Below are 24,880 nucleotides of genomic sequence, written 5' to 3'. Positions count from 1 at the left end.
GCACAAGCACATAATAAACATACATAAATACATAGTATATTAACAAACACGTAAATAAATAAATTAATGAATAAATATGTTGGCTGTTAATCATGTTGTCACTTCGTCTTCCTCTCCTGGCTCTCTTTCTATTTTTCTAATTGCCCGCTTTTTAATTAAACGCCACAGAGCAATGACAGCGAGTCAATTAAAAAAGTAAATGGAAAGTGATAGTCCGAGCGGATGTTATTTTAGTGAGTGTGCCATAAAATGGAATAGACAATTTCATGACGCGCTGAAAAAAATGAAGCCTTCAAACCCTTGTGCTAATATTTTAGCCATAGATTACATTTATTTATTTTTTAGTTTAATGAACCTCGTACTAATAAAAGAGTGTGCTTTTTTTTTTTGGAAGCTAACGCTCTGGCTCCCTCGCTAACTCTCTGTCTCGCTAGCTAACACTCTGGCTCGCTAGCTAACCCTAGCTAACGCTCTGGCTCGCTAGCTAACTAGCTCACGAGGTAATGCTCTAGTTTGCTAGCTAACTATGACTCACTTGCTAACTCTCTCTAACTCTGTAGCTAGCTAGATATACGCCGAGCTAACTATCTATCTAGCAAACTATCTATCAAGCTAACTCTCTATCAAGCTAACTCTCTATAATAGTATAATGTATCATATAATATAATATTCTTGACAACATATCATCCGTGTCCGTTTCTCCATTTTGTTTTTGCTAGCGTGATGGCTGTTGGCGTGCGCGCTAACACGCTTGCAAGTTACTCCCACACATTAGTTGAGCACAAATAAATACAAATGGGACCTCTCACCGCTGTCCCCATTTATTGAAGTGCTCGCTTATAATAATAATAATAATAATAGTAATAAATACATTTCATTTATCAGGGCCTTTCAAAACTTTCAAGGACACTTTACAGTCACAGGATGTTTTCTAGAAAGCTATCTAGCGAATAGATAGCTAGTAGTAAAGGTAATAATTGTAGTAATAATAATAATAATAATATATAATAGTATGTAGCGGTGTAGAAAATATCATGATAATAATGATGATAATAATAATAATAATTTCAAGCGCCTTTCAAAACATCCAAGGATACTTTACAATAAAAACAAAGCACACAACAATAAAACCATAGTAGTAATAATAATAATAATAATAATGGTGATAATAGTAATAATAGCAGTGATAATAGTAATAATATTAGTAATCATAATAATAATAATACAAAACTAAATGACAAATAATATGACAACACAAAGACAGTCATTCATTCTTCAGCTCTTTCTGACATGAAGCAGTTCTCGAAATACAATACAAGAAACTGATAATATACTGCTATTTTATGATTATAAATTAAACATTTATTTTTCCAAGTCTGGCCGCTAATTCCACACATGCTCAAAACTTTTGTCATGAAATAAAAATACTTTGTAAATAACATCCGTGCTTTCAGTTGTCTCATAAAACTGCATCTTTCTTGTTCCTTTGACTTCCTCTTGTTGTATTGAGCAAAGGCATATGCAACACTCAGGAGGATTCTCAGGCATATGCAACACTCAGGAGGGGGGGGGGGGGGCTTGACTGCTAGCTGGAGCCAAAATATAAAATAATATAAAGGGTAGAACCTGAAAAAAAATCCACATTTCTTGACAGACCAATTTCTTGTTTACCTGGGGAACAAAAAAGTAGCAATAAAAGGTTCGCGGCATTGATTTATCTCCAAGGAAGTCTATAAAACATCACAGCATCAATAACCAGACTCAGGCTGCCATGGGTGAGACATAAGAAGATATAGATTTTAATATCTTTTAGAATTATTATTTTTTTTTTGTTCTGAGTCTTGAGATGAGGCCACGCGGAACGCACTGGCAAAGTAAAAGAACGCACAAATGTAAAACACATTGAACGAGAGAAGACGCATGATGATAACTTCATTCACAAATGACGGTTCTGAAACTATAGCATGGAAAAAAAAATGCTTGATAAAATCAAAATGGCTCCTATTTTAAAGGACAACCGACACCATTTTTTTTTTGTTTCCTAAATGACATCAGAAAAACTTTTTATACCCAAAACACGCAGGTTGATATTTTAGTCAAATGCAAAACACCAATAAAAAATGACCTAAAGTGTCCCAGAACTACTTAAAATGACCTTGAAAATAGCGAGTTTCAGAAGGTCCCGCCCCCTTGTTCGTGACGTCACGCCAGGACATCTTGCCTTGCTCTAGAATCAAAACAATGGCTTCAGATTCGGAGAAAATACTTTCTTGTTACTCATCCAGTTTATGAATATGATTCAAATAGTTCTGAAGAGGAAAGCATACATGTTTGCAATCGATTAAAGAAGTCCTTTTGTATCATTTTGAGGCATCTGGACTCCAATGTAGCTCCCAGACAAGATGGCGCCCAAGCTCCGTAGGAAATCGCCTGATTTGTCTGCTGGGAATTTGTGTCAACTAGTATCAAATAGTAGTCTTAGTGCAACACACGATTCACCATCACGTTATTTATGTGTTTTCTTTCTAACTTTGCGATCAACACGATGTTTTTAGACCAAACAAAGTACCCAAAATGCATTGTGTGTCGCTTTCTCGGTCAAGGGCGTTCCTGACGTGATGTCAGGAATCGTCACCAACTCGAAAACAACACTTCCTGAATATTCAGCACGAGTTTTAAAATGTAAAATATAGCGATATGCGGTGGAATCTTTGTGAAATACGCTCAATAGAAGTCATTTGAAGTGATTTTACAAATTATGGACACAACTTGTCCGAAGGCATCGGTTGTCCTTTAAGGAGCCAAAACCCTGTTGTCATAATTGATGCCACTGATATATATATATTTTTTTTCCTCATAGTCTGACAGAAAATGTAAGATATCAGCACGATAATCTGTCCCGGTTACATCATCAATACAAATACCATTGTTGTCCTTTAGTGGGAGGCACATTAGCTCCAAAAGTTAGCTGGCACATCACATACTTGTCCGTCAGTCAATGTGTGCTTCACAGAATTCCTTTAGGACTTAGGTTGCGATTGTCCCGGATCGCGACGGATCCCAGAATCCATGCCATGCTCCTTTTTTTTTAATGGTTATTTTGTATTGGACACAAGTAGGGTCAAATAGCACATAAAGCCCGCCATTTTGTTTTTATTTTTACTTCTCCTTCCTGGAGTCTTGTATGCTAATGACACGTGACTCTTGATAAAATGTCTTCCTCAGTGGACGATAAGCAGTCAGTTGGAGGGCTCAGTTCGATAGCAGTTCATTGTGCAAACTGACAAAGTCCTGTTTGACTTTACCTACCGTCCTACCATCAGTAGGTCCACGCTGTGTCTTAAAGTAAAAAGAAAACAAACAAAAAAAACTAGAACACGACATACAGACAAACACATTAGTGGCTTCGTCACCCGAAAACGGAACCATCGGGGTTCTATCACATGGCAGTTCACGGCTTCCTGACACGATTAGCAGCTTCACATCCAGTCGGCCAGTGGCGAATGTGTAAAATCAAAACGAGAAGGCAGCCTCATGTTTTTTGGGCGAGGGGCGTTATTGTTAGCTTACCGTGTACAGTTGGTAATGGCGATGTCTTGCTGTGAATCAGCTTATTTTCTCTACCATTTATTACCTTGACTCAACTGTGGCTATAAATTCCATTTTGTAACAGGAATATTTACATTCCTAGGTCTGTTCATGACTTTTTTTGGGTCTATTTTCAGACTCGCTACTAGCAAGGAAAGAATTAGCACATGACCAAAACCAAATCCACGGTCAGTCATCGATTCTCCAGTGTATTTGAATCGCACCATGCCCGCCTTTGCATAATACAGTAATAGCTTGGCTTACGAACTTTATTGGTTCCCAAACAGAGTGTGTAAGGTGAAAAGTGTGTATCCCAAAAATTAATTTTCCATAGGAAACCATTAAAATGAAAATAATCTGTTTCCAGCTCCCCATAAAACATCATTTTCTAATTTTCTAAGCCTTAAAATGACACAAAATATACCTTATTTTATGTATAACGAATGTGCTATGGTATTATAATTAAACAAATAAACTACTGTGTAATTAAGTCATTTTATTTAACTTTGTGATGGTCGTTGATGGCTTGATGGAATGGAGTGGCTGGTTTCATCAGCATTAAACACTTGATGAGGAACGTAGCCTTCTTTCACCATCTTGAGGAATGATCTCTTTTAGGTGCTTTCTCTGCGATAATTGTACCTAGTTCCTCATCAATTGTGTTCTGTTTAGCTGGATTGATAGCTTTTTGCATCAAGTGTACAGATGGCTTGTGTGGGTTATTTGTGGAGTCTGATTAATGGGAATTTTAACCTTGCAGACTACTCTGCCTTTCAACTATCAAAGTTGAAATCCATTTTCTCACTCTCTCTGTCGTCTGCCTGTCTCTAATGTTTAAACCACCTCCCCTCACTGCTGCGTTCTTGACCAATCACGTGGCTTCAACCGAAGACTGGGGGCGGGGAATAGAGGACAGAAATGAGTCGGCTGCCATTTTCTTGTTAGGAGACCGGGCTCGTTCACGAATGACACATCACTCATTGTGGCGCTCTGTGTATCCCGAAAAATAGTTCATATGCCAAGGTAAAATGTTCATAAATTTAACGTTCGTAAACTGAAAAGTTCGTAAGCCAAGGGCTTCGTAAACCGAGGTATCACTGTATTTTTTTTTGGGAAGGGAGGTCCGGAGTTGAAACATAGCAACAAAAAGACACATGAGATTGAAACCTGGCTTTAGTGGCAGTGCACGCTTGGTCTGCATGAACCTTTTGTCACTGGGATTCCCTGCAAGTCTTTTGGGTGTTTGTATGCTTGTGCTCATCTGAATGATTCGGGTTCCTCTACAAATACTTGGGACAAAAATCACACTCGCACAAATAGACACAGGGGCCAGGAGCAATGATGTCTGTTGAGGACCGTCTTCTTTCCAGTAACCTTCGACCAAGACCCCGCCGTAAATCAGCGGAGAAAAATGTCAGCATTTGTTGTCGTCAAGGCAACCGCAAGAGCATAGACGTATAATAAAGGCCGGGAAAAGGTCGCCCGGTTGTTAGCTTGCTGAACCCCGCTCGGGGGTCGAACAGTGGTCCGCGGAACACACTTGTGCTTTCTTCTCGTAACGGTGCCATCCGCGGACGTGTGATCGTGTTTTCCTCCGTCGGAGAAGTCTGGAGAGGAATCTTCCTTGTCCGCCATGACCTCCTTCGTGTGGTGGACCTCGTTGTCGCCCTTGCTTTTACTCCCGCGACTGCGGTTTTTGGCGCAGTTACGAGGACGACCGGCCCTCGAGGGGTTCACCACGTTGCTTTGCCCGCCAGAGCCCGCCACTACGCCGCGATTCATGGACGGTGGACTGACTGTGCCAGATAAGTTGTTGGTCTGGGCTCTGGATTCGGAATTTGGGGAACAGTTGGAGAAGTCCTCCTTGCGTAGTTCCTTCAGGTCTTTTCCAACCATGTCCATCGGCGCCTGACAGCCCACGGAAGACGTTGAACCTCGAAAACGTTTCAACCACTCCCAGAGTGTGAGGGCCTTGCAGTCACATGACCAAGGGTTGTCATTGAGACGCAGGTATTCTAGAGCCGGCAACGTGTCCAGGCTGCTCCCTGACAGTTGCATGAGGGAGTTGTTGAACAGATAGAGCGTGGTGAGACGTTTGAGGTCGTGGAACGCCAGATGGTGAACCCACTCGATCTGATTTTGGTGCAGAAGGAGACGATCCAGAGCATGAAGACCTCGAAAGGTATTCTGGTTGAGTCTCCACAGGTGATTTCCGTGGAGGAACAGGTGGCTCAGATTGTGGAGGTCGGCGAATGTGTCGTCCTGCAGGAATTTCAGATGATTTTGCTGAAGAGATGACAAAAACAGTGTCATTAATTTCACTATTGGTAAAATGGTACATTAAGATTGGAAACATGGACATTGTACTCTCTAGAAAGTGTTTTCTTCAGTCTAGGGCAGTGGTTTCTTAATCTGGTTGGAGGCATCAAACGCCTCCATATTATATGCTCATTCATCGAACCCTTCTTTCATTGACTGTTCCCACTAACTGCAGACTAGACTGAGGGGTGGACCTCTGCGCCGGAGGATCCACCGAACCCTTGAGACTGACTCACCGAACCCATAGGGTTCGATCGAACCCGGTTTAAGGACCACTACTCTCGGGAATATTGACGACATAGGATAAGGTGACCGCAGTTGTCCTATGTGCCCTTGATCTTCTCAAAGATACTGTCATTGATTTGCTCAAAGTGAGGGGTTCAATCAGTTGCAAGAGGGAGTTGTTGAACAGAACAGTGGTGAGACATTAGAGGTCGTGGAACGCCAGGTGGTGAACCCACTCGATCTGATTTTTGATGCAGAAGGAGACGATCCAGAGCATAAAGACCTCGAGAGGTATTCTGGTTGAGTCTACACAGGTGATGCATGTCAGACAGAAAGTAGACTTTGCAAAAACCATTCCTTCAAATTTACTTTCCGAGCATTGTTGAAAATGTTCTTTTTGAAGACATAAGACAATGGCGTCAAACCCATTTTTGTCACGTGCTACATTTTAGTTCGCGTTTGCCTTGAAGGGCCATTCTGAGTGGAACCATACCCAGAAATCAAGACTACCGGTTGGTTTATTCACCTCTTAATTTCAATTACTAATGATAATGTGAAATTCTGGTCGATATTTTAGCAAGCATCCTGAAAGTGGCCATCGTTGATTTGCTTTCGCAGGCCACATCTGGTCAAATCTGGACCCCGGGCCTTGAGTTTGATACCTCTGTCTTCAGGGGACCCAGCACCCCTAAGATCCATTTAGTAAATAACAGTTGTATCGTTACGGTTTTCACTATATTCGACATATGCAAATAGTTGTTCTTCCTCTTTCCGGTTGACCCGTTGGATGGTCCGTTTGCCCTAATAAATCGGCTTTTGATCCGAACTCATGCAAAATGTAGAAAACTAATGCGCTGTGCACGATGAATAGTAAATCTGTCATTCCATGATGGTCGGGGGAGAAAAATAAATAAATCTGAGAAAAAATCTTTTACCTCTGTACCCTAAAACATGAACGGAAATGTTTCGCTGACTGGGTAGAATTCCGCCTCCTCACTTCTGTTGCATTGACCCTCAAGCAAAAAAAAAAAATCGAGGAACTGCCAATGAACTGATTATTTCATGAGGCGATCTGTGTTGGCGAATCAATTAAAATGTTATTTCCAAAGAACTCAAAAGTGACTATGAGGAAAGATCTTGGTATTACCTGCAAATGGAGATACTGAAGACTCCTCAGTCCTTGGAAGATGTTATTGGGAAGCGAGCTAAGTCCGCAGCGGTACAGGTGGAGAGCACTAAGCCGGTTCAACCCGTGAAATGTGTCTTCAGCCAACGAGCGCAAGTGGCGATTATCTCCCAAATCCAACTCCTCCAGTCGCGCGAAGCCGTGGAAGGTGGACGGCTCGATGTAGGTGATGTTGTTGGAGTAGATCCAGAGAGTCACCGTGTTGGAACTGAAGTGACCTCTGAGAAGCCGGTGGATCTTGTTGTTCTGCAAGAAGATCCGTTCGCTATCGGGCGGGATGCCTTCGGGGACCGTCAGGAAATTGTGCGCTTGGCAGGAGACGGTGCTTGGCGCCGTGTAACAGATGCAGTGACGAGGGCAGGACCAGGAAAACTCCAGGCCGCAGAGTACCAGCAGGACCTCCAGCCCACACCCTACGTCGCACATGGAAAGACGCATATTAGGAAGGAGACTTCTCAAAATTGAAACTAAGCAAGAGTCAAGAGGGAATTCTTCACAAATGTCTTGCTAATTTCTCCACAAACACAGCATGTGTTGACGCCCACAGCACAACACCTCCAATGAGTCACCGAGTAACACAAACTGTGCGATTCCATACAGCAGGGATATCCAAATTCCAAATGACACAAACCCTGGCACATAGCGTTTATTTCAACACGTGTTTCTAAGCGGCGAGGCCCTTCTTGATCAACGACATGATTCGCCAGCTCCTGTGGGGGGGGAAGACGAGATGTGACTTTGCCACGTTTCTTCGCGTCCTAATATGAGCCCAGAACATGCGCCCGTTTGGCAAACTGCGTCTGACAAACTGTTGGCCGCCATCCACTCACTTTTATTATTCACCGTACAGAGGAAGTCTGATTCACTGCCTCTAATCGATACACCCCCCGTTGGCTTTTAAGTAACCCTATAATCTGGGGGTCTTTTATGCCGGGAAAACTCTGCCAAAAAACTTTTTTTTTTCCAGGCGTTTTCTTACCGAGGCGAAACAAAATTGTGACATTGAGCGTCTGATTTCACCGACCTTTAAACAGTCATTCAGGACGCTGTTGTGACACCTGAGGAGGTGGGTGTTCTCTTGGGTTTGGTTCTGATACACGTTGCTAAACCCCGCCGGTGGGCTACACACCACATGCAGGTATTCTTCTGTCACCGTTTACATGCCGTCAGGATGCGTCTCGAGAAAATATTTTGACCTCGATCAAAACGTGTCGATGTTTTTGTTTTTCCTTATCAACTCTGTAGTCTGTAGAACTCAGTTTCTTCCTTCTTGTCATCTCTTTTTAATCATTTTGCCGTTTCTGGAGAAGCGTATCATGCTCGGACTGTACTGATGGAATAAATGGGTTTTCCTCACTCTGGGGAAATAAAGCTTTGTTTTATTTATTCAACAAGAAACGTTTTTTTGTGTGTGTTCAGGTCTTGAGCTCAGTGCGTTAATTGAGATGGAGATTTCTCATCTTGGTTCGTTCAACACTAAAAACGCCAATAGGAAAACCAAAAACAACATTTTAGTTTGACATTTAAAGGACAATCGACACCTCCGGACAAGTTGTGTCCATAATTTGTAAAATCACTTCAAATGACTTCTACTGAGCGCATTTTACAAAGATTCCACCACATATAGTTATATTTTAAGACTCGCGCTGAATATTGATGAGGTCTTGTTTTCGAGTTGATGACGATGCCCTAAGAGACGTCACGGAGGGAACGCCCCTGACCGAGAAAGCGACACACAATGTATTTTGGTTACTTTTCTTTGTCTGAAAACACCGTGTTGATGGCGAAATTAGAAGGAAAACTACATAAATAACGCAATGGTGAATCGTTGTGTGTCGCAGCCAATGGCGGTAACACGCATAAAGAAGATGACACAAATTCCCAGCAGACAAATCAGCCCATTTCCAACGGAGCTTGTGCGCCATCTTGTGCATTTTCTAACACTAAAAACTAACACTGTCGTTGAGCCTTCCCACCGTTGTTGACATATAGCATCGACATGCACGAAGGCTTATATCAAATTCCCGCCGGCGCTCCGTGTTAAGGCGGCAAGCTGCGCGCCGTCATTCCTTTCTGGCGCAAGATTGTTTACACTGTAGTATGTTTGGATTTGACGAACAAGCATGCGGGCAGAATGCGAAAACATCCGATTGTGCGTGTGAATGTGAATTAGTGATGGGAATTTCAGCTCTTTTCAGAGAGACGGTTCTTTTGGCTCAGCTCACTAAAAAGATCCGGCTCTTTTGGCTCCTTAATGGCTCCTCAGTTTTTTTTTTTGTTGTTGCTCGAATTAATTAACTGCCAAAAATCATGTAAAATTGTATAAACAATGAATTACTCATATAAAAAATACACTATATCAAATACATTTATTTATATGGCTTTATTTATGTGCAGAAAGAAAATCCACTAACTTTAACTTTCCCTGTGGTTACTGATGATCAGCTGTCACTAATTTGCTTTTCATATAATAATGCTATCATATGAACTAGTAAAATGATAATAATTGAATAATAATAATAGCATAATGTGATAACATTTGTCCACTGTAATGTCGACACTGATCTGCAGTGACCTGCTGAAATAGCTCCAAAACAGTGCAGCTCTTCTGCTAATTCTCCGAAATGTGCAACCAATTCAGGGTGTCCCCCGCCTCGTGCCCGAAGACAGCTGAGATAGGCTCCAGCAACCCCCGCGACCCTAGTGAGGAATAAGCGGTACGGAAAATGGATGGATGGTGTCTTTTATTGAACTGTTCTCCTAACCTCTCCACCTTCTCCTCACTGCTGCGTGTGTCTGTAATTTCCCCCTCCCTCCTCTCCCACGGGTCTTGACCAATGACGTGCGGCTTTAACCGAAGACTGGGAGCGGGGAATAGAGGGGGAAAAAAGTCGGCTCCCATTTCTGGCTCCTCCTTGGGGGAGCCGGCTCTCTTCGTTTACTTCAGAGATCCGGCTCGTTCGCGAATGACACATCACTATTACATTGTCGCATGTTTGGATTTGACGAACAAGCACGCGGGCAGAATGTGAGAACATCCTATTGTGTGTTTTTTTCTGTGGAGGAATTAATAGAGGGCAGATGAAGCATCTTAGCGGGCATTATTAATGGGACTTGTTCCCTTTGTGTCAGCACGCACGATACGAGTCTGTTCGTGTGAAATTAAGCGTGGCGGGCACAGACAGGAGGCGACTTGGCAACTGACCCAGCGCCTCACATCAGGAGAAAGAGCATCGAGATAAAGAGAAAGAGAGCTTAGCGGAGAACTCTCCAATGCGTCTGTTGGGGTCGTCCGTTTGATCGTTAGCTCTTGCTCTGTTTCAGGGTTGTCATCGTTTAGATTTTTTTATCATCAGTTTAGAAATAATTAAAAAAAATTTATTTTGACATATTTTTTTTAGCATTAGTGTTTATTAGTGTGTATGTTTTCCAAAATGCTTTGTTTTATTCATTTTTATTAGTTTTCATGTTGGGTTTGTTTTTAACTCATTCGCTGCCAGAAATGTACAAGAATGTGTCCACTGCAAAATCAAAACAAGGTTCAAATAATATATTGTAATTATATAAACATAAGCTCTCTATTTGCTAGCTATCAAGCTCGATAGCTATCTATCTAGCTAGCTATTAGCTATCTATTAGCTAAGGAGCTAGCTTTCTATTTATTTGAGTTGCTTTTGGGCTGAGTGAACGCAGGCGCGTGTGGCTGCCGCTGCTCACACACAAAATAACTTATCCTGTGACTGGAAAGTGACCTTGCGAGTTTTGAAAGGCGCTCATAAATGAAATGTATTATTATGATTATTACTGTGATACCTTGGCTTACGAACTTAATTGGTTCCCAGACAGAGTGTGTAAGGCGAAGTGTGTATCCCCAAAATTAATTTCCCATAGGAAACCATTAAAATGAGAATAATCCGTTCCCAGGTGCCCGTAAAACATAATTTTCTACTTTCTAATGTTCGAAGCCATAAAACTACACAAAATATACCCAATTTTATGTATAATAAATTTTCTATGGTATTATAATTAAAGAAATGAACCGTTTTATTTGCCTCTGTGATGGTCATTGATGGAATGAAGTGGCCGGTTTCCTCAGCATTAAACACTTGATGAGGAACGTAACCTTCTTCTTTCACCATCTTGAGGAATGATCCCTTGGAGGTGCTTTCTCTGCCATAATTTTACCTTGTTCCTCATCAATTGTGATCTGTTTAGCTGGGTTGATAGCTTTTTGCATCAAGTGTACAGATGGCTTGTGTGGGTTGTTTGTGGAGCCTGATTGATGGGATATTTTAACCTTGCAGTCTACACTCTGCCAAACTATCAAAGTTGAAACGCTCTCACTGTCATCTGCCTGTCTCTTTAATGTTTAAACCACTTCCCCTCACTGCTACGTTCTTGACCAATCATGTGGCTTTAACCGAAGACTGGGGGCGGGGAATAGAGGACAAAAACAATCGGCTGCCATTTTGTTGTTACAAGAACGGGCTTGTTCGCGAATGACACATCACTCATTGAGGCAGCTCCGTGTGTATCCCGAAAAATAGTTTGTATGCCAAGGTAAAATTTTCATAAATGTAACGTTTATAAACCGAAAAGTTCGTAAGCCAAGGGGTTCGTAAACCGAGGTATCACTGTATTAATTCCGGGTCCGTATGATTGACAGACGCCTTTCATCAACATTTGATGAATTCGACTTTTTCCAATGTCACACAATCCTTCATGGTATTGAATACAAGTTGATCGAATTCATTTACATAACTATAAAAAAAATCCGGCGTAACCTTGCTGGAATGACATGACCATATATGGGCATGGATTGCATCAAGGGCTTCCTGCGAGGACGTCGACTTGAAAATTTTGTGAATGCACAATTCAACAGCGGTCATTTCAGCTTCTCGTGTCGTAACTTGCTTCCAAAAGCTGCATCATCTCATTTTACGGCGTAAAAATTGGACCAAGAGGATAATAAGATGAGACGTCTATGAAGTTTACATAGAAACATGCTTTAAAGGACAACCGACGTCACTTTTTTGTTTCTTAACTGACATCAGAAAAACGTTTTATAGCATCTAAAATACCCAAAACACGCAGTATGATATTTTTAGTCAAATGAAAAACACCAATAAAAATGACTTAAAGTGTCCAAAATCTGCAAAAAAAATTGAGCCGATTTTGTTATCAAGTGAATACTTTTGCTTTTTGGGGACCGAAAAAGACCCCACCATTGGCGAGTGTTCAGCCGAAGAGGACACAAAAGAAAATTACGGCCGAGCAGAAGATCATTGTGCGTTTGTGTGACTTAGCGTCCCAGTACCAGTATGCTAAATCGGCCATTGCTACGCGTAGGCTAAGGGTGTTTCTGTGTTGTCTAAGCAGCGGTCTCAGGCAATAGAAGAGGTTGAAAAACTTCTATTGATTTGGATTAACGAAAAGCAGCTAGCAGGGGACAGTGTGAGTGAGGGTATTGTCACTGAGAAAGCACGGCAACTTCACTCGGATATTATCAAGAGGCAACTACATCAACGACCATCACGAAGGTAAATAAAACGACTTTATTATACAGTACAGTTTATTTATGTTATTACAATACAATCAGACATTTATTATACATAAAATGTGGGATATTTTGTGTAGTTTTAAGGCTTACAAAGTAGAAAATGATGTTTTATGTGGACCTGGGAATGGAATTATTCTCATTTCAATGGTTTCCTATGGGAAATTATTTTTTGGGATACACACTTTTCACCTTACACACTCTTTCTGGGAACCAATTAAGTTCGTAAGCCAAGTTATCACTGTATTTTCAATTCCTGACTGAATTCGAGAATGGCACTGAATGAGTTAAGTTCAATATGAAACACAGGCACGGTTACGCTATTGGATCATCAGAACTCGGTGAAACGGGACCTGCTTGTAAAAAATAAAATGTAGGGGTGTTTCAACTCCTCCCGCCCCCAATCCAATAATAGCTCATTGCCTAAAAACCCCAATGGTCAGACACCTCCTTGCTGCAGCTGTTGCCTCCTTGCATATAAAAGGCACTCGATTCAAACACATCAATTATTCATAGCAGGTGAGAGACGCTCACACACATGCGGCGAGTTACGGCCGTCTCGAGTAATGGCCTTCAAGAAGAAACAGGAAATCAAGCAGAAAAAGTGTTTGCGTGGAGCGATTCATTAGTTTGGGCCAATGGTGGGAATGAGAGACAGAAGCAGGAATTCGCATCTCAGTCGCGGCTTCCAGATGTTAGCAGCAGGGCTTATTTTAAGTGTAATTGTTATGTTGCTACTCATTTGTTATACAGTGATACCTCGCTTTACGAACCCCTTGGCTTACAAACTTTTCGGTTTACAAACGTTACATTTATGACAATTTTACCTTGGCATACAAACTATTTTTCAGGATACACGCGGAGCTGCCACCATAAGTGATGTCGTTCGCGAATGAGCCAGTTCTCCTAAAAGAAAATGGCGGCCGGCTTGTTTTGGTTCTCTATTCCACGCCCCCAGTCGTTGGTTAAAGCCACGTGATTGGTCAAGAATGTAGCAGTGAGGGGAGGTGGTTAACTATGAAATTCGGACTTGTTTTCAACTTTAATAGTTCAAAGGCAGAGTGCAGACTGCAAGGTTAAAATTCGCATCAATCAGGCTTCACAAATAACCCGCACTAGCCATCAGTTCAATTTGAAATGAAATGATGTTTCTAGTGTGTCTGCTTGCATCTGTTGCAATATCACAACTTCCAAGATGTACAACCCAGAGCTCCTTGAGACACTTTATGCAAAAAGCTATCCATTCCATCAAGCCATCAACGACCAGCACAAAGGTAAATAAAACAACTTTATTATACAGTACAGTTTATTTCTTTAATTATAATACCGTCGCACATTTATTATAAATAAAATAAGGTATTTTTTTTTTGTAGTTTTAATGCTTATTTAGTAGAATGGGGACGGATTATTCTCATTTTAATAGTTTCCGATGGGAAATACATTTTTGGGATACACACGTTTCGCCTGAAACACTAGTCCAAGACTGCCAAGCGACATCAGCTTCTTTCGTACTATGAATTTCAGAGGCGGTTCGAGAGCTGGGATAGATAACGCCTGTGTGAAAAGGAATTCTGCCGTCTAGAATAGTAAGGAGTTTGAAACCCGACACTCACTTGTTCTGCCCCGTCCGACAATTGTTTAATAGGTCATATGTCAAACTGGCAAAGGGAGGGTAAATGCCACGTCTTTTGTTAGCGCTCCGATGACTCACTGTTGCTTTCATTTTCTTTTCCCGACTTTGCCCTTTGTGACTGTCTCTTTTGAACGTAAAACATGGCGATGATTGAAAATCCAGTTGAAGGCGAGTCCTTACATCCTGGCATTCATCTGTTTGCTTCCATAAAAGGAAGAATCTAAAAAAAAAAAAAAAAGATGAAGTGTAGTTTCTTTGATTGGGTGTGTTTATAAGAGTGCAAGAACTTCACTGTGCAATCTGTGCTTGCTCTCAAAGACACTTGCGCCCCACCCATTCCCCTTCACTCATGATGAAACGACAGACTCAACGGTTCGTTTCACTGTATCGCCACAACCGGTGCTACTCTTAATCGTTAAATTTAATTTCATCGTTCCATCGCCTGTTTCATAGAGTCTATCTCACCGAGAGGACGACCACGTTGTCGTTTCATTTTGTACCAGACATACCCTTCAGACATTTTGCAAGACACTCCTCATACCTGCACAGTTTTATTCAATGCAATTTTTTTTTTCCCATCCTTGCATCCATTTTCTGTCGCTGCTTGGAATTGAAGCGGATTTACGTGGGACAGGAAATGTGACACCATTTGTTTTCATCAATGGATGCTACAGCTTCGTGTTTGCTTTCGACAGTTAGCTTGTAGTAGACGTGCACGTTTCATCATGACGTCCCTGATCCACTGGTGAAAAGGACGCTTTGATCCTCTCCTCTTTCATCTCGAACTGCTTCATACAAGAAAGAGGGTGCAGAAAAGTGCGTAAGATTGAATGACTGTCTGAGCTTTTTGTGTTCGGTTGTAGGAACGATCCAAATTGAACCACACCCCACCATGGCGATTTAGTGACGGGTTTTGCTGTTTTATGTTTTTACTCAATGTAAAAAAAAATCCATTTTCAAATGTCTGCCTTTTTGCTATTTTACCCACCCGTAATTTAATTGATTCCGTCGCCGTTTCCCGCAAGTACAACGCGGCAAGCTTCAGTATACGAGACGCGGTTCCTGCCTAGCGGTGATTAAATGAAACACGGCCTGGCTTGGAGAGATACCCTCGGCGGCTTACGGGGATTTAAAGAGTCACGCACACCGGCGCAATACGCCGAGCCTAAGATTCACTTCAGCTTTAAACGCTTGCAACATCCACGCTGCCTTTTCACATTGTTTTGGTCACGTCGGAAGGTGATGATGACAAATCACTTGCCCCCCCCCCCCGACGTTATCTCTTGGCGACACCACTTGTGAGCACTCCCAAAGTCTAATTTGCACTCGCGTAGTGATCCGACTTTTCTGAACTTAAATGGAAGACCTTGTGAGTCCTGAATTCTGTCACATAATGAAATATCATTCGCTCTCGAACCCCCAGGCCAAATAACAAGACTTTTCGGTTAAGAAATGAAAGAGAGCAGAAGAGACGGCGACTATTTGTTTATCCTTGAGAGTGGATTTTTTTTCGGGAGTAGAACTGGTAAAAAGAGTGAAAAAGACAGCAGTTTCATTCTCATACCCTTCAGGCTCAAACTAGGGTCTGACATGAACTCATTCACTGCCAGATGATGTGCACAAATGTGTCCATTCCAGTGCCAGGGTTTTTGCCATTTTCACTCAAATTGCAGGACCCGCTAAATATTGAATTTTAGGACTGCATAAACCTTCAATGCATCATAAGAAACCTTAGATTCTGGTCTTTCATCAAAAAAGTTAATTCCCAAGTTATATGGGTCTGGAGTTATTTGTGCTTGAAATGGGGGCGGCTGTACAAAATACAGTAAAGTCTCGTTATATCGATATCGGATATATCGATAGTCCTGGTTATATCGATACTATTTCTATGCACGCACGGGGAAAATTACATGCAAACAGGGTCGGATATAGATAGTCCCGGTTATATCGATATTTTTTCGGATTCCCTTGAATATCGATAGAACGAGACTTTACTGTATTAAAGAATATATTTTATAGTAGTTTACAAATGACCTTATTACGTGTTTATCCAGTTCATGCTGTAGACTAATTAAAAAGTGCTTTTAAAACGTTATTTTTTTAGACTTGGAACAGCTCCTTTCAAAACTTTCAAGGTCACTTTACAGTCACAGGATAAGTTTTTTTCTGTGGGTGAGCAGTGGCAGCCACACGCGCCAGCGTTCACTCAACCCGGAAGTAACTCAAATAGATAGCAAGCTAGCTTGCGAATAGATAGCTAATAGATAGCCATTAGCCAGCGAACAGCTAGCCAATACCTAGCGAATATATAGCTAATAGCTGGCGAATAGATAACCGTTTGCCGGCAAATAGATAGCTAATAGCTAGCAAATAGATATCTAATAGCTAGCAAATAGATATCTAATAGCTGGCGAATAGATAACCATTTGCCGGCGAATAGATAGCTAATAGCTAGCGAAAAGGTAGCCATTCGCCAGTGAATAGCTAATAGCTAGCAAATAAATAATGATAATATAATAATAATACATTTCATTTCTCAGCTCCTTTCAAAACTTTCAAGGACACTTTACAGTCACAGGATATGTTTTTTTCTGTGGGTAACCAGCGGCAGCCACACGCGGCCAGCGTTCACTCAACTTGGAAGTAACTCAAAAAGATAGCAAGCTAGCCAATTGTGTTTTGTTCAGAGTTTGTTTGTTTGTTTCTGAGGAAAGAAACAAGCACTCCTCCACCCAGCTCACAACCTCAGTTTTGAGAAGAATAAAAGTAACGGACATGCATCGACAAAAGCGCAAAAATGTCAAACTTCCCCTGCAGCGCTGTTTGCTAGCCACACGGGGATCCACAAATAACAAACAAACATCAGCTCTTTTCATTAACAAAACAACACTCGGCTGTCTCTGAGGCTCTTGACTGTTTTCTCTGCCACACTGGCAGCGTTCAATATTGACTGGAGGAAGATATTGCTTCGAAACCACTGCTAGATCAGGTCACCGCCTCAGGATGAGAATATTAGAGTGTATATATATTGTTTTAATCGCATTTGGCTTTGGATAAAAGTAAAGTATAGATTCTCCAGGCAAAACTTAAAGTCTCTGCGAGTACACTCGATTTGTTTTGAAAGATGTCAAGGTTTTCAGTGTGTTTATCCCTATTTATCTATCTTGCTAGCTAGCGAGATAGCTGGACGGATAGCTGGATAGCTAGCTGGACGGATAGCTGGATAGCTAGCTGGACGGATAGCTGGATAGCTAGCTGGACGGATAGCTGGATAGCTAGCTGGACGGATAGCTGGATAGCTAGCTGGACGGATAGCTGGATAGCTAGCTGGACGGATAGCTGGATAGCTAGCTGGACGGATAGCTGGATAGCTAGCTGGACGGATAGCTGGATAGCTAGCTGGACGGATAGCTGGATAGCTAGCTGGACGGATAGCTGGATAGCTAGCTGGACGGATAGCTGGATAGCTAGCTATCCATCCATCCATCCATCCATCTATCCAAAATTTGGGACTTGATTGGATTCACCGATCATGTCGTGTTAATTGATGGTCCATTTTAATGCGTTTCACCTTATAAGACAAAAAATATTGGTAAAATAAATTGGATAGTCTTTTTTTGCAATACATATACATTAATAGCTGTGGATAGTTCGGTTTAGAATAATAAAATAAAAGACTGAGGAAGAGGAGGTTGAAAAAAAATAAATCTCATTTTCTATCACAATTTAGCCCTAGTTATCAGTTGTTTTACACGTGTTTATTTCACAGTTCACTACGTTGAACAATTATCGATTCTAATTCCACAGCACAGCTATAGCAGCATGTCAACTCCTGCACTCCGAGCAGCGGGTGACTAATGTTCATTCGAAAAGTGCGCAACCAACTTGATCCGCAACCGATTTCCACTCCATCCAAAAAGTAGTAATTCCAAAAAACCATCAGGACGGTGAAATCCACCCCGTCCCCTTCAAAATAAAACATTACAAAAGTCGACTGTTTGTCGACTGTTTGTCTTTCAGTGTGCAATTCAGAACTCCTTCACAGGAGAGCAGTCAAGCCTCCAATACGGCGAGTGTTACGCCGCATGCCGCCCCATTGGGACTATTATCTTCGCACCTCTGCCCCTGCCCCTCCCCCGGTACGCCGTCTCACTGCCAAACTCCCCTACCGATTGGTCGAGTCCTTTCTGAGGTTAAACAGGACTCCAGTCAACCATTGGAGGCGAGCTGGGAATGTGCTGCATTTGCGAAATAGATGATCTTTGTTGAACGCGACTTATGGCGTTCAATGTTAATAAGGGACTGCATTGATTATAGTAATAAGAATAATACATTTCATTTATAAGTGCCTTTCAAAACTCTCAAGGTCACTTTGCAGTCACAGGATAAGTTTTTCCGTGGGTGAGCAGCGGCAGCCACACGCGCCAGCGTTCACTCAAGCAACTCAGTTGGAGGTAATCAGATTGGAGAGGAAATCAGATTGGCTAATGAGGTGAAACCAGAGCACAACTGGCTATCTAGCTAGCTATCTATTAGCCAGCTAGCTTTCTATCTATTTGAGTTACCTCCGGGTTGAGTGAACGCTGGCGCATGTGGCTGCCGCCGCTCACCTGCAGAGAAAATGATTTTTGTGACTAAAGTGACCTTGAGAGTTTTGAAAGGCGCTTAGAAATGAAATGTATTATTATTATTATTATTATTATTTGTTATTTTGTTTTTTGTTGTTGTTTTGACTTGAAGATACAAGATGGCGCCATTTTGTATGTTCAATGCGGCCATCTTGTATCTTCAAGTCAAAACAACAACAAAATAAATAATGTGAGCATACATAAAACAGACAATCTTCAATCTTAAGCACTTTCTGCACCCTTTTTGTTGCATGAAGCAGTTATATACGAAAGAGGAGAAAATCAAAGCGTCCTTTTCACCAGTGGATCAGTGACATCATGGTGGAATGTGCACGTCTACGACTACAAGCTAAATGTTGAAAGCAAACAGGAAGCTGTAGCATCCGTTGACGAAAAGAGATTGTCTCACATCTCCTGTCCCACGTACTGTAAATTCGCTTCAATTCCAAGCTGTGACAAACATGACAGGCAGTGCATTTTGTGTTGTCTTGTAGTTTTTGCTCATGAGATTATTTTCTTAATTATGTTTATTGACCCGGTTTGTTCAATTTTAGACAGTCGTCTCGTTTATTTATTTAGCTATCGCTCAATATTTGTAATACAGTAAAACTAATTTGTCTTTTTAAGGTTAGGGTAGGGGTTGATGTCTGTGTAATTCCGATCGATACAGTTTTTAGTTTGGGGGTTCAAATTTCAAACCAGCAAACTCCACCCACAAGGGGCATTGGGTCAAGATTCGAACCCAGAACCTCTTAACTGTGAGTCACAGTCTCTATATCACCATACTGCCAGGAATCAAGAGCTTCATTTCCCATAACACGGCCTCTTCACGAAACCGCTTCACTGTATGTCAATTAGAAAATGACGCAGATGATAATTGCTATCTATTTAATGTTTAATTTAGCGACAACAAATCCCATCAGGGAATCCAAACAATCCCACTGCGATTCCACATCAAAATGCACATAAAGAATCAGCACGTCACATTACGGCTCCGGGGCCATCAAACCACTTTGTGGCTTTTGCGGACGGGCCCCGACTGTGCCGCCTTTTGCGGCACCATGCCACGTCCATTAATTTTCAACAAGTGAACCAAACGCCGCATTTTCGTGGCCATTGAGCAATTATTTGAATTTTTGTTTTTTTTTCCCCTTTGCAGATGTTCTGTTCAGCGTCAACCAGCCAACCAATTTTGCACACCACCGCGTTTGGCAAGAGGAGTGGGTGGTCGGGAGGCGATCACACGTGACTCAAGAGGTGGGTGTTCTATGTTATTTTTGCCTGAGGTCTGTTAAAATTGTCACTAGTTAGCGAGATAGATAGCTAGGTTTGCTAGCTAATAAATACTCCATTTTTCTGCTAGCGGCCGTCCACCGGCTAGCTATTGGTTATGTAGCGAGCTAGCTAGCTATTAGTTATCTATTAGCTAGCTAGCTTGCTTTCTATCTATTTGAGTGACTTCAGAGTGAACGCCACCGCGTATGGCTGCCGCTACTCAATCACAGGAAAAACTTACAATATACAGTTCAATATATAATATAATTGACGCGCAAGGTCCATTAAATAATAAAACATTAGTTTGTTTTTATAGTCGTTTACAAATGACCTTATTACGTGTTTATCCAGTTTATGATGTAGACAAGTTAAAACATGCTTTTAAAAATATATTTTTTAGACTTGGAACAGATTAAAACTTTTTACATTGATCATAATGGAAAGTTATGTTTCGGTTTTTGAACAAATCGGTTTTCAAACAGGTTTCTGGACCAGATTAGGGTCGAAAACTGAGGTATCGCTGTTGTCCTTTCATAACTTTGCTGCTGTGTTACTTCCGGGTAGAGTGAACGCTGGCGCGAATGACTGCCGCTGCTTACCTGCACACAAAAAACTAAATAAATCCTGTGACTGTAAATTGACCTTGAAAGTTTTGAAAGGGGCTTATAAATCAAATCTATTATTATTATTATCATTATTATTATTATTATTATTATTATTATTATTATTATTATTATTATTATATGTAGCATGCAAGTTATCGTATCTGGAGAAGCAAAAAAAAAAATGGCGGGGAGGGGATAAGTATCATTAGTGATAATTAGAGGTAAAGACAATGAGCACATTTCACGGTGGGATAATCGAGTGGGAATATCGCGTATGATGCAAACGCGTGGCGAGGCTCAATTCACGATAAAGGCTTCGCCTAAAGTTTTGCTGCTCTTTAATTTTTGCATTTTTTTTTCGACGCCGCTGAATAATTGAAGAGCGGCGCTGAAGAAAACAGCATAAATAGGAGATTTATTCCTAAATCATTTTTAGGATGTTTATAGCGCTAGTGTTTTCATGAACGTACCATCCAAAGCGAATGTAAGTTTTTTGAGTTTTTTTTTTCTTAATGGCTCTCATAAAGATTTTTTTTCTGTATGATACAAATTGAACGTTGCCAAACATGGCCGACAATGTTTCTTCAAGGATGATAGCCACTGAATTAAATATTTGAACCGATGTTTTCAAGTCACTTCAATTTACAGAAATTACAAATGAAAGAAATGGTCCATTTCACTGTATAGTGATACCTCGGCTTACGAACGCTTTAGCTAACGTACTTTTCACCTGACAAACGTTAAATTCGCGAGAATATAATCTTGGCATACGAACTATGTTTTGGGAAACACACGGAGCGCCACAATGAGTAATATGTTGTTCGCGAACGTGCGGGTTCTCCTAAAAAGGAGCTGAAAATGGCAGCCGACTTTTTTTTTTGTTCTCTATTTCCCACCCCCAGTCTTCAGTTAAAGCCACACGTGATTGGTCAAGATCCGTGGTAGAGGAGGGAGGGTACACACGCAGCAATGAGTGGGGGAGGGGTTACAGAAACACAGAGCTGCACATGAACAGGAAAGGCAGTCGACAGAGCTTGAAACAACAAAAGTGAAAATGTGAGAACATGGAGAGAAAACGCAGTGAAATTTGGACTCATTTCAACTTCATTGATAGTTCAAAGGCAGAGTGTAGACTGCAAGGTTAAAATATGCAATCAATTAAGCTCCACAAATAACCCGCACAAGCCATCTGTACAATTTGAAGAGAACATGCGAGCAAGGGAAGCAGTTATCAATGAAGTTTCTAGTGTGTCTGCCTGCTTCTGTTGCTGTTGCAATATCACAACTTCTAAGATGTACAACCCAGATCTCCTTGAGACACTTTATGCAAAAAGCTATCCAGCTATTTCTTTAATTACAATATTACAGCACATTTATTATACATAAAAAGGTATATTGTGTGTACTTTTAAGGCTTATTTAGTTGAAAATTATGTTTTATGGGGACCTGGGAACGGATTATTCTCAATTTAATGGTTTCCTATGGGAAATTAATGTTTGGAATACACACTTTTCGCCTTACACACTCAGTCTGGAAACCAATTACGTTCGTGAGCCAAGGTATCACTGTACTCTGGTGCGCCTTATACACTACTTTTTCAAGTGTGTATGTGTGATATTGCGGTTGATTTACTCACTTCCGAGCATGCGATATGATCTCGTGCGGCGCAGAATGCTTGGTAAAACACAAGTTGTCACAAATGGGCTAACAGGCGTCACGGAAGCAGTTGGAGTGTCGCAACATTGTCTTTCTCGCCTCTCATCTAATTTCCATGTGCGAATCATCACTGAAGATTGAGTATTTACGCACGTTTGCCTTTTTCGGTAACTTTTTGCTTGGATTGGGTGCAATGTCACCATCAGATGACATCAGTGCCACTGGCTTTCTCACTACACGTCAAAGCAGGCTTATCCCGTGTTGCTGTACAGTTTGTCAGGGCCAACAGGGCAAATACAGTGATACCTCAGCTTACGAACTTAATTGGTTCCCAGACAGAGTGTCTAAGGTGAAAAGTGTGTATCCCAAAAATTAATTTCCCATAGGAAACTAGTAAAATCAGAATAATCCATTCCCCGGTCCCCATAAAACATAATTTTCTAATTTTCTAAACCTTAAAGCGACACAAAATATACCTTATTTTATGTATAATAAATGTGCGATGGTATTATAATTAAATAAATAAACTGTACTTTATAATGAATTCGTTTTATTGACCTTTGTGATGGTCGTTGATGGCTTGATGGAATAGAGTGGCTGCTTTCATGAGCATGAAACACTTGATGAGGAACGTAGCCTTCTTCTTTCACCATCTTGAGGAATGAAACTTGTAGGTGCTTTCTCTGCGATAATTTTACCTTGTTCCTCATCAATTGTGTTCTGTTTAGCTGGGTTGATAGCCGTTTGCATCAAGTCTACAGATGGACTGTGCGGGTTATTTGTGGAGCCTGATTGATGGGAATTTTAACCTTGCAGTCTACACTCTTCCTGTGAACTATCAAAGTTGAAACAAGTCCAAATTTCACTGTTTTCTATCCATTTTGTCACTCTCTGTCGTCTGCCTGACTCTTTCATGTTTAAACCACCTCCCCTCACTGCTGCGTTCTTGACCAATCACGTGGCTTTAACCGAAGACTGGGGGCGGGGAATAGAGGATATGAAAATATCGGCTGCCATTTTGTTTTTGGGAGAATAGCTTCACTCTCTCTCTCTGTCTGTACACCCCCCTCACTGCAGCGTTCTTGACCAATCGCGTGACTTTAACTGATGACTCGGGGCTGGGAATAGAGGACCAAAACAAGCTGGCTGCCATTTTCTTCTTAGGAGAACGGGCTCATTCGCAAACGACACATTACTCATTGTGGCAGCTCCGTGTGTATCCCGAAAAATAGTTTTTATGGCAAGGTAAAATTTTCATAAATTTAACGTTCGTAAACCGAAAAGGTCGTAAGCCAAGGGCTTCGTAAACCGAGGTATCACTGTATACGGGATGGATCTGCATCATTATTTCCCTTCTGGAGCGAGCTCGAAAGTATTCAAATATTTGTGTTTGTACTTTCCTCTTGCTCCGACAGCCTAATTTGCAGTTGCAAATACAAATGTAGGTTCGCAGAGAAAACATGGCGCCGCTTTGCATTCCACAGCTTTCATCACGGGCGAGAGAGAGAGAGAGAGAACGCTTCTTGTGTTGATTACTAATGATGCGATTAAACGTTTAATTTATGAGACCAGATCTTAGCGACGAGACGCCGTGAGGGGGTTCGAGCGAGGCTACGAGAATGAAAAAAAAAAAAAGTGAAATTTCGACTGGTTCTTTTTTTTGGTGGGGGAAAGAAAAAAAACATCCGCTGGCTGAAAAAAAAAAGCTGCCGCCCTGAGATAATGAGTGCCTGTCGCATTTTAGGACAGCCATTTTGAAGTGTGTTTGGTGTGTGAAAGGGCCTCAAGCATGGATGTTTTTTTTTCGGGAATAGATAGATAATTATTCCTCCACTGTCACTTGGTGAGCTGGGTTGTATAGCCGGAGTGCTCCAATGTGAGTCTTTGTCACCAATTGGGGGGAAAAAAAAAATTGTGTCCAAAGCCATCAGTCAGTACCTGCAATAACTCATCCATGACATTGCATCAGATGAGACGTTTAAATTCTAGCCTCCTAGTTGATTAATTTAACGCCGCGCAGGGTGTTCTCTCCCGTACAGGAGCAACTTTGCATCGCATTGCATTTCTCACTGACTTTGGTGATCACATTTGAGCTTGTCAAGCCTTTCCAAATGGAATTCTTCAAGTTGACGGGTTTAATTCATTCACTGCTATTTATTCGGGAATTGAAAATATGACGTAGTGCGCCATTCCCAAATGTCTTTGTGT

At 41.4% G+C, this 24,880-nt stretch overlaps 1 protein-coding gene across 1 annotated transcript in view; it reads right to left on the bottom strand.

The window, feature by feature from the left end:
• Nucleotides 1-1,339: 1,339 nt before the first annotated feature.
• Nucleotides 1,340-24,880, bottom strand: part of rtn4rl1b (reticulon 4 receptor-like 1b) — a 102,644-nt gene continuing 79,103 nt past the window's right edge. The window contains exons 2-3 of the mRNA XM_089013223.1: nucleotides 7,280-7,731; nucleotides 1,340-5,874 (exon numbers count right to left, since the gene is read on the bottom strand). Coding sequence (XP_088869349.1) covers nucleotides 4,987-5,874; nucleotides 7,280-7,731 — 1,340 coding nt within the window. The 3' untranslated portion in view covers nucleotides 1,340-4,986. The remainder of the gene's footprint in view (nucleotides 5,875-7,279; nucleotides 7,732-24,880) is intronic.

The sequence above is a fragment of the Hippocampus bargibanti genome, linkage group LG14 (assembly GCF_051943395.1).
Source record: "Hippocampus bargibanti isolate YZ-2025 linkage group LG14, ASM5194339v1, whole genome shotgun sequence".
NCBI lineage: Eukaryota > Metazoa > Chordata > Actinopteri > Syngnathiformes > Syngnathidae > Hippocampus > Hippocampus bargibanti.
The sequence above is the reverse complement of the archived record's forward strand: the minus strand, read 5'-3'. Positions and strand labels throughout refer to the sequence as shown.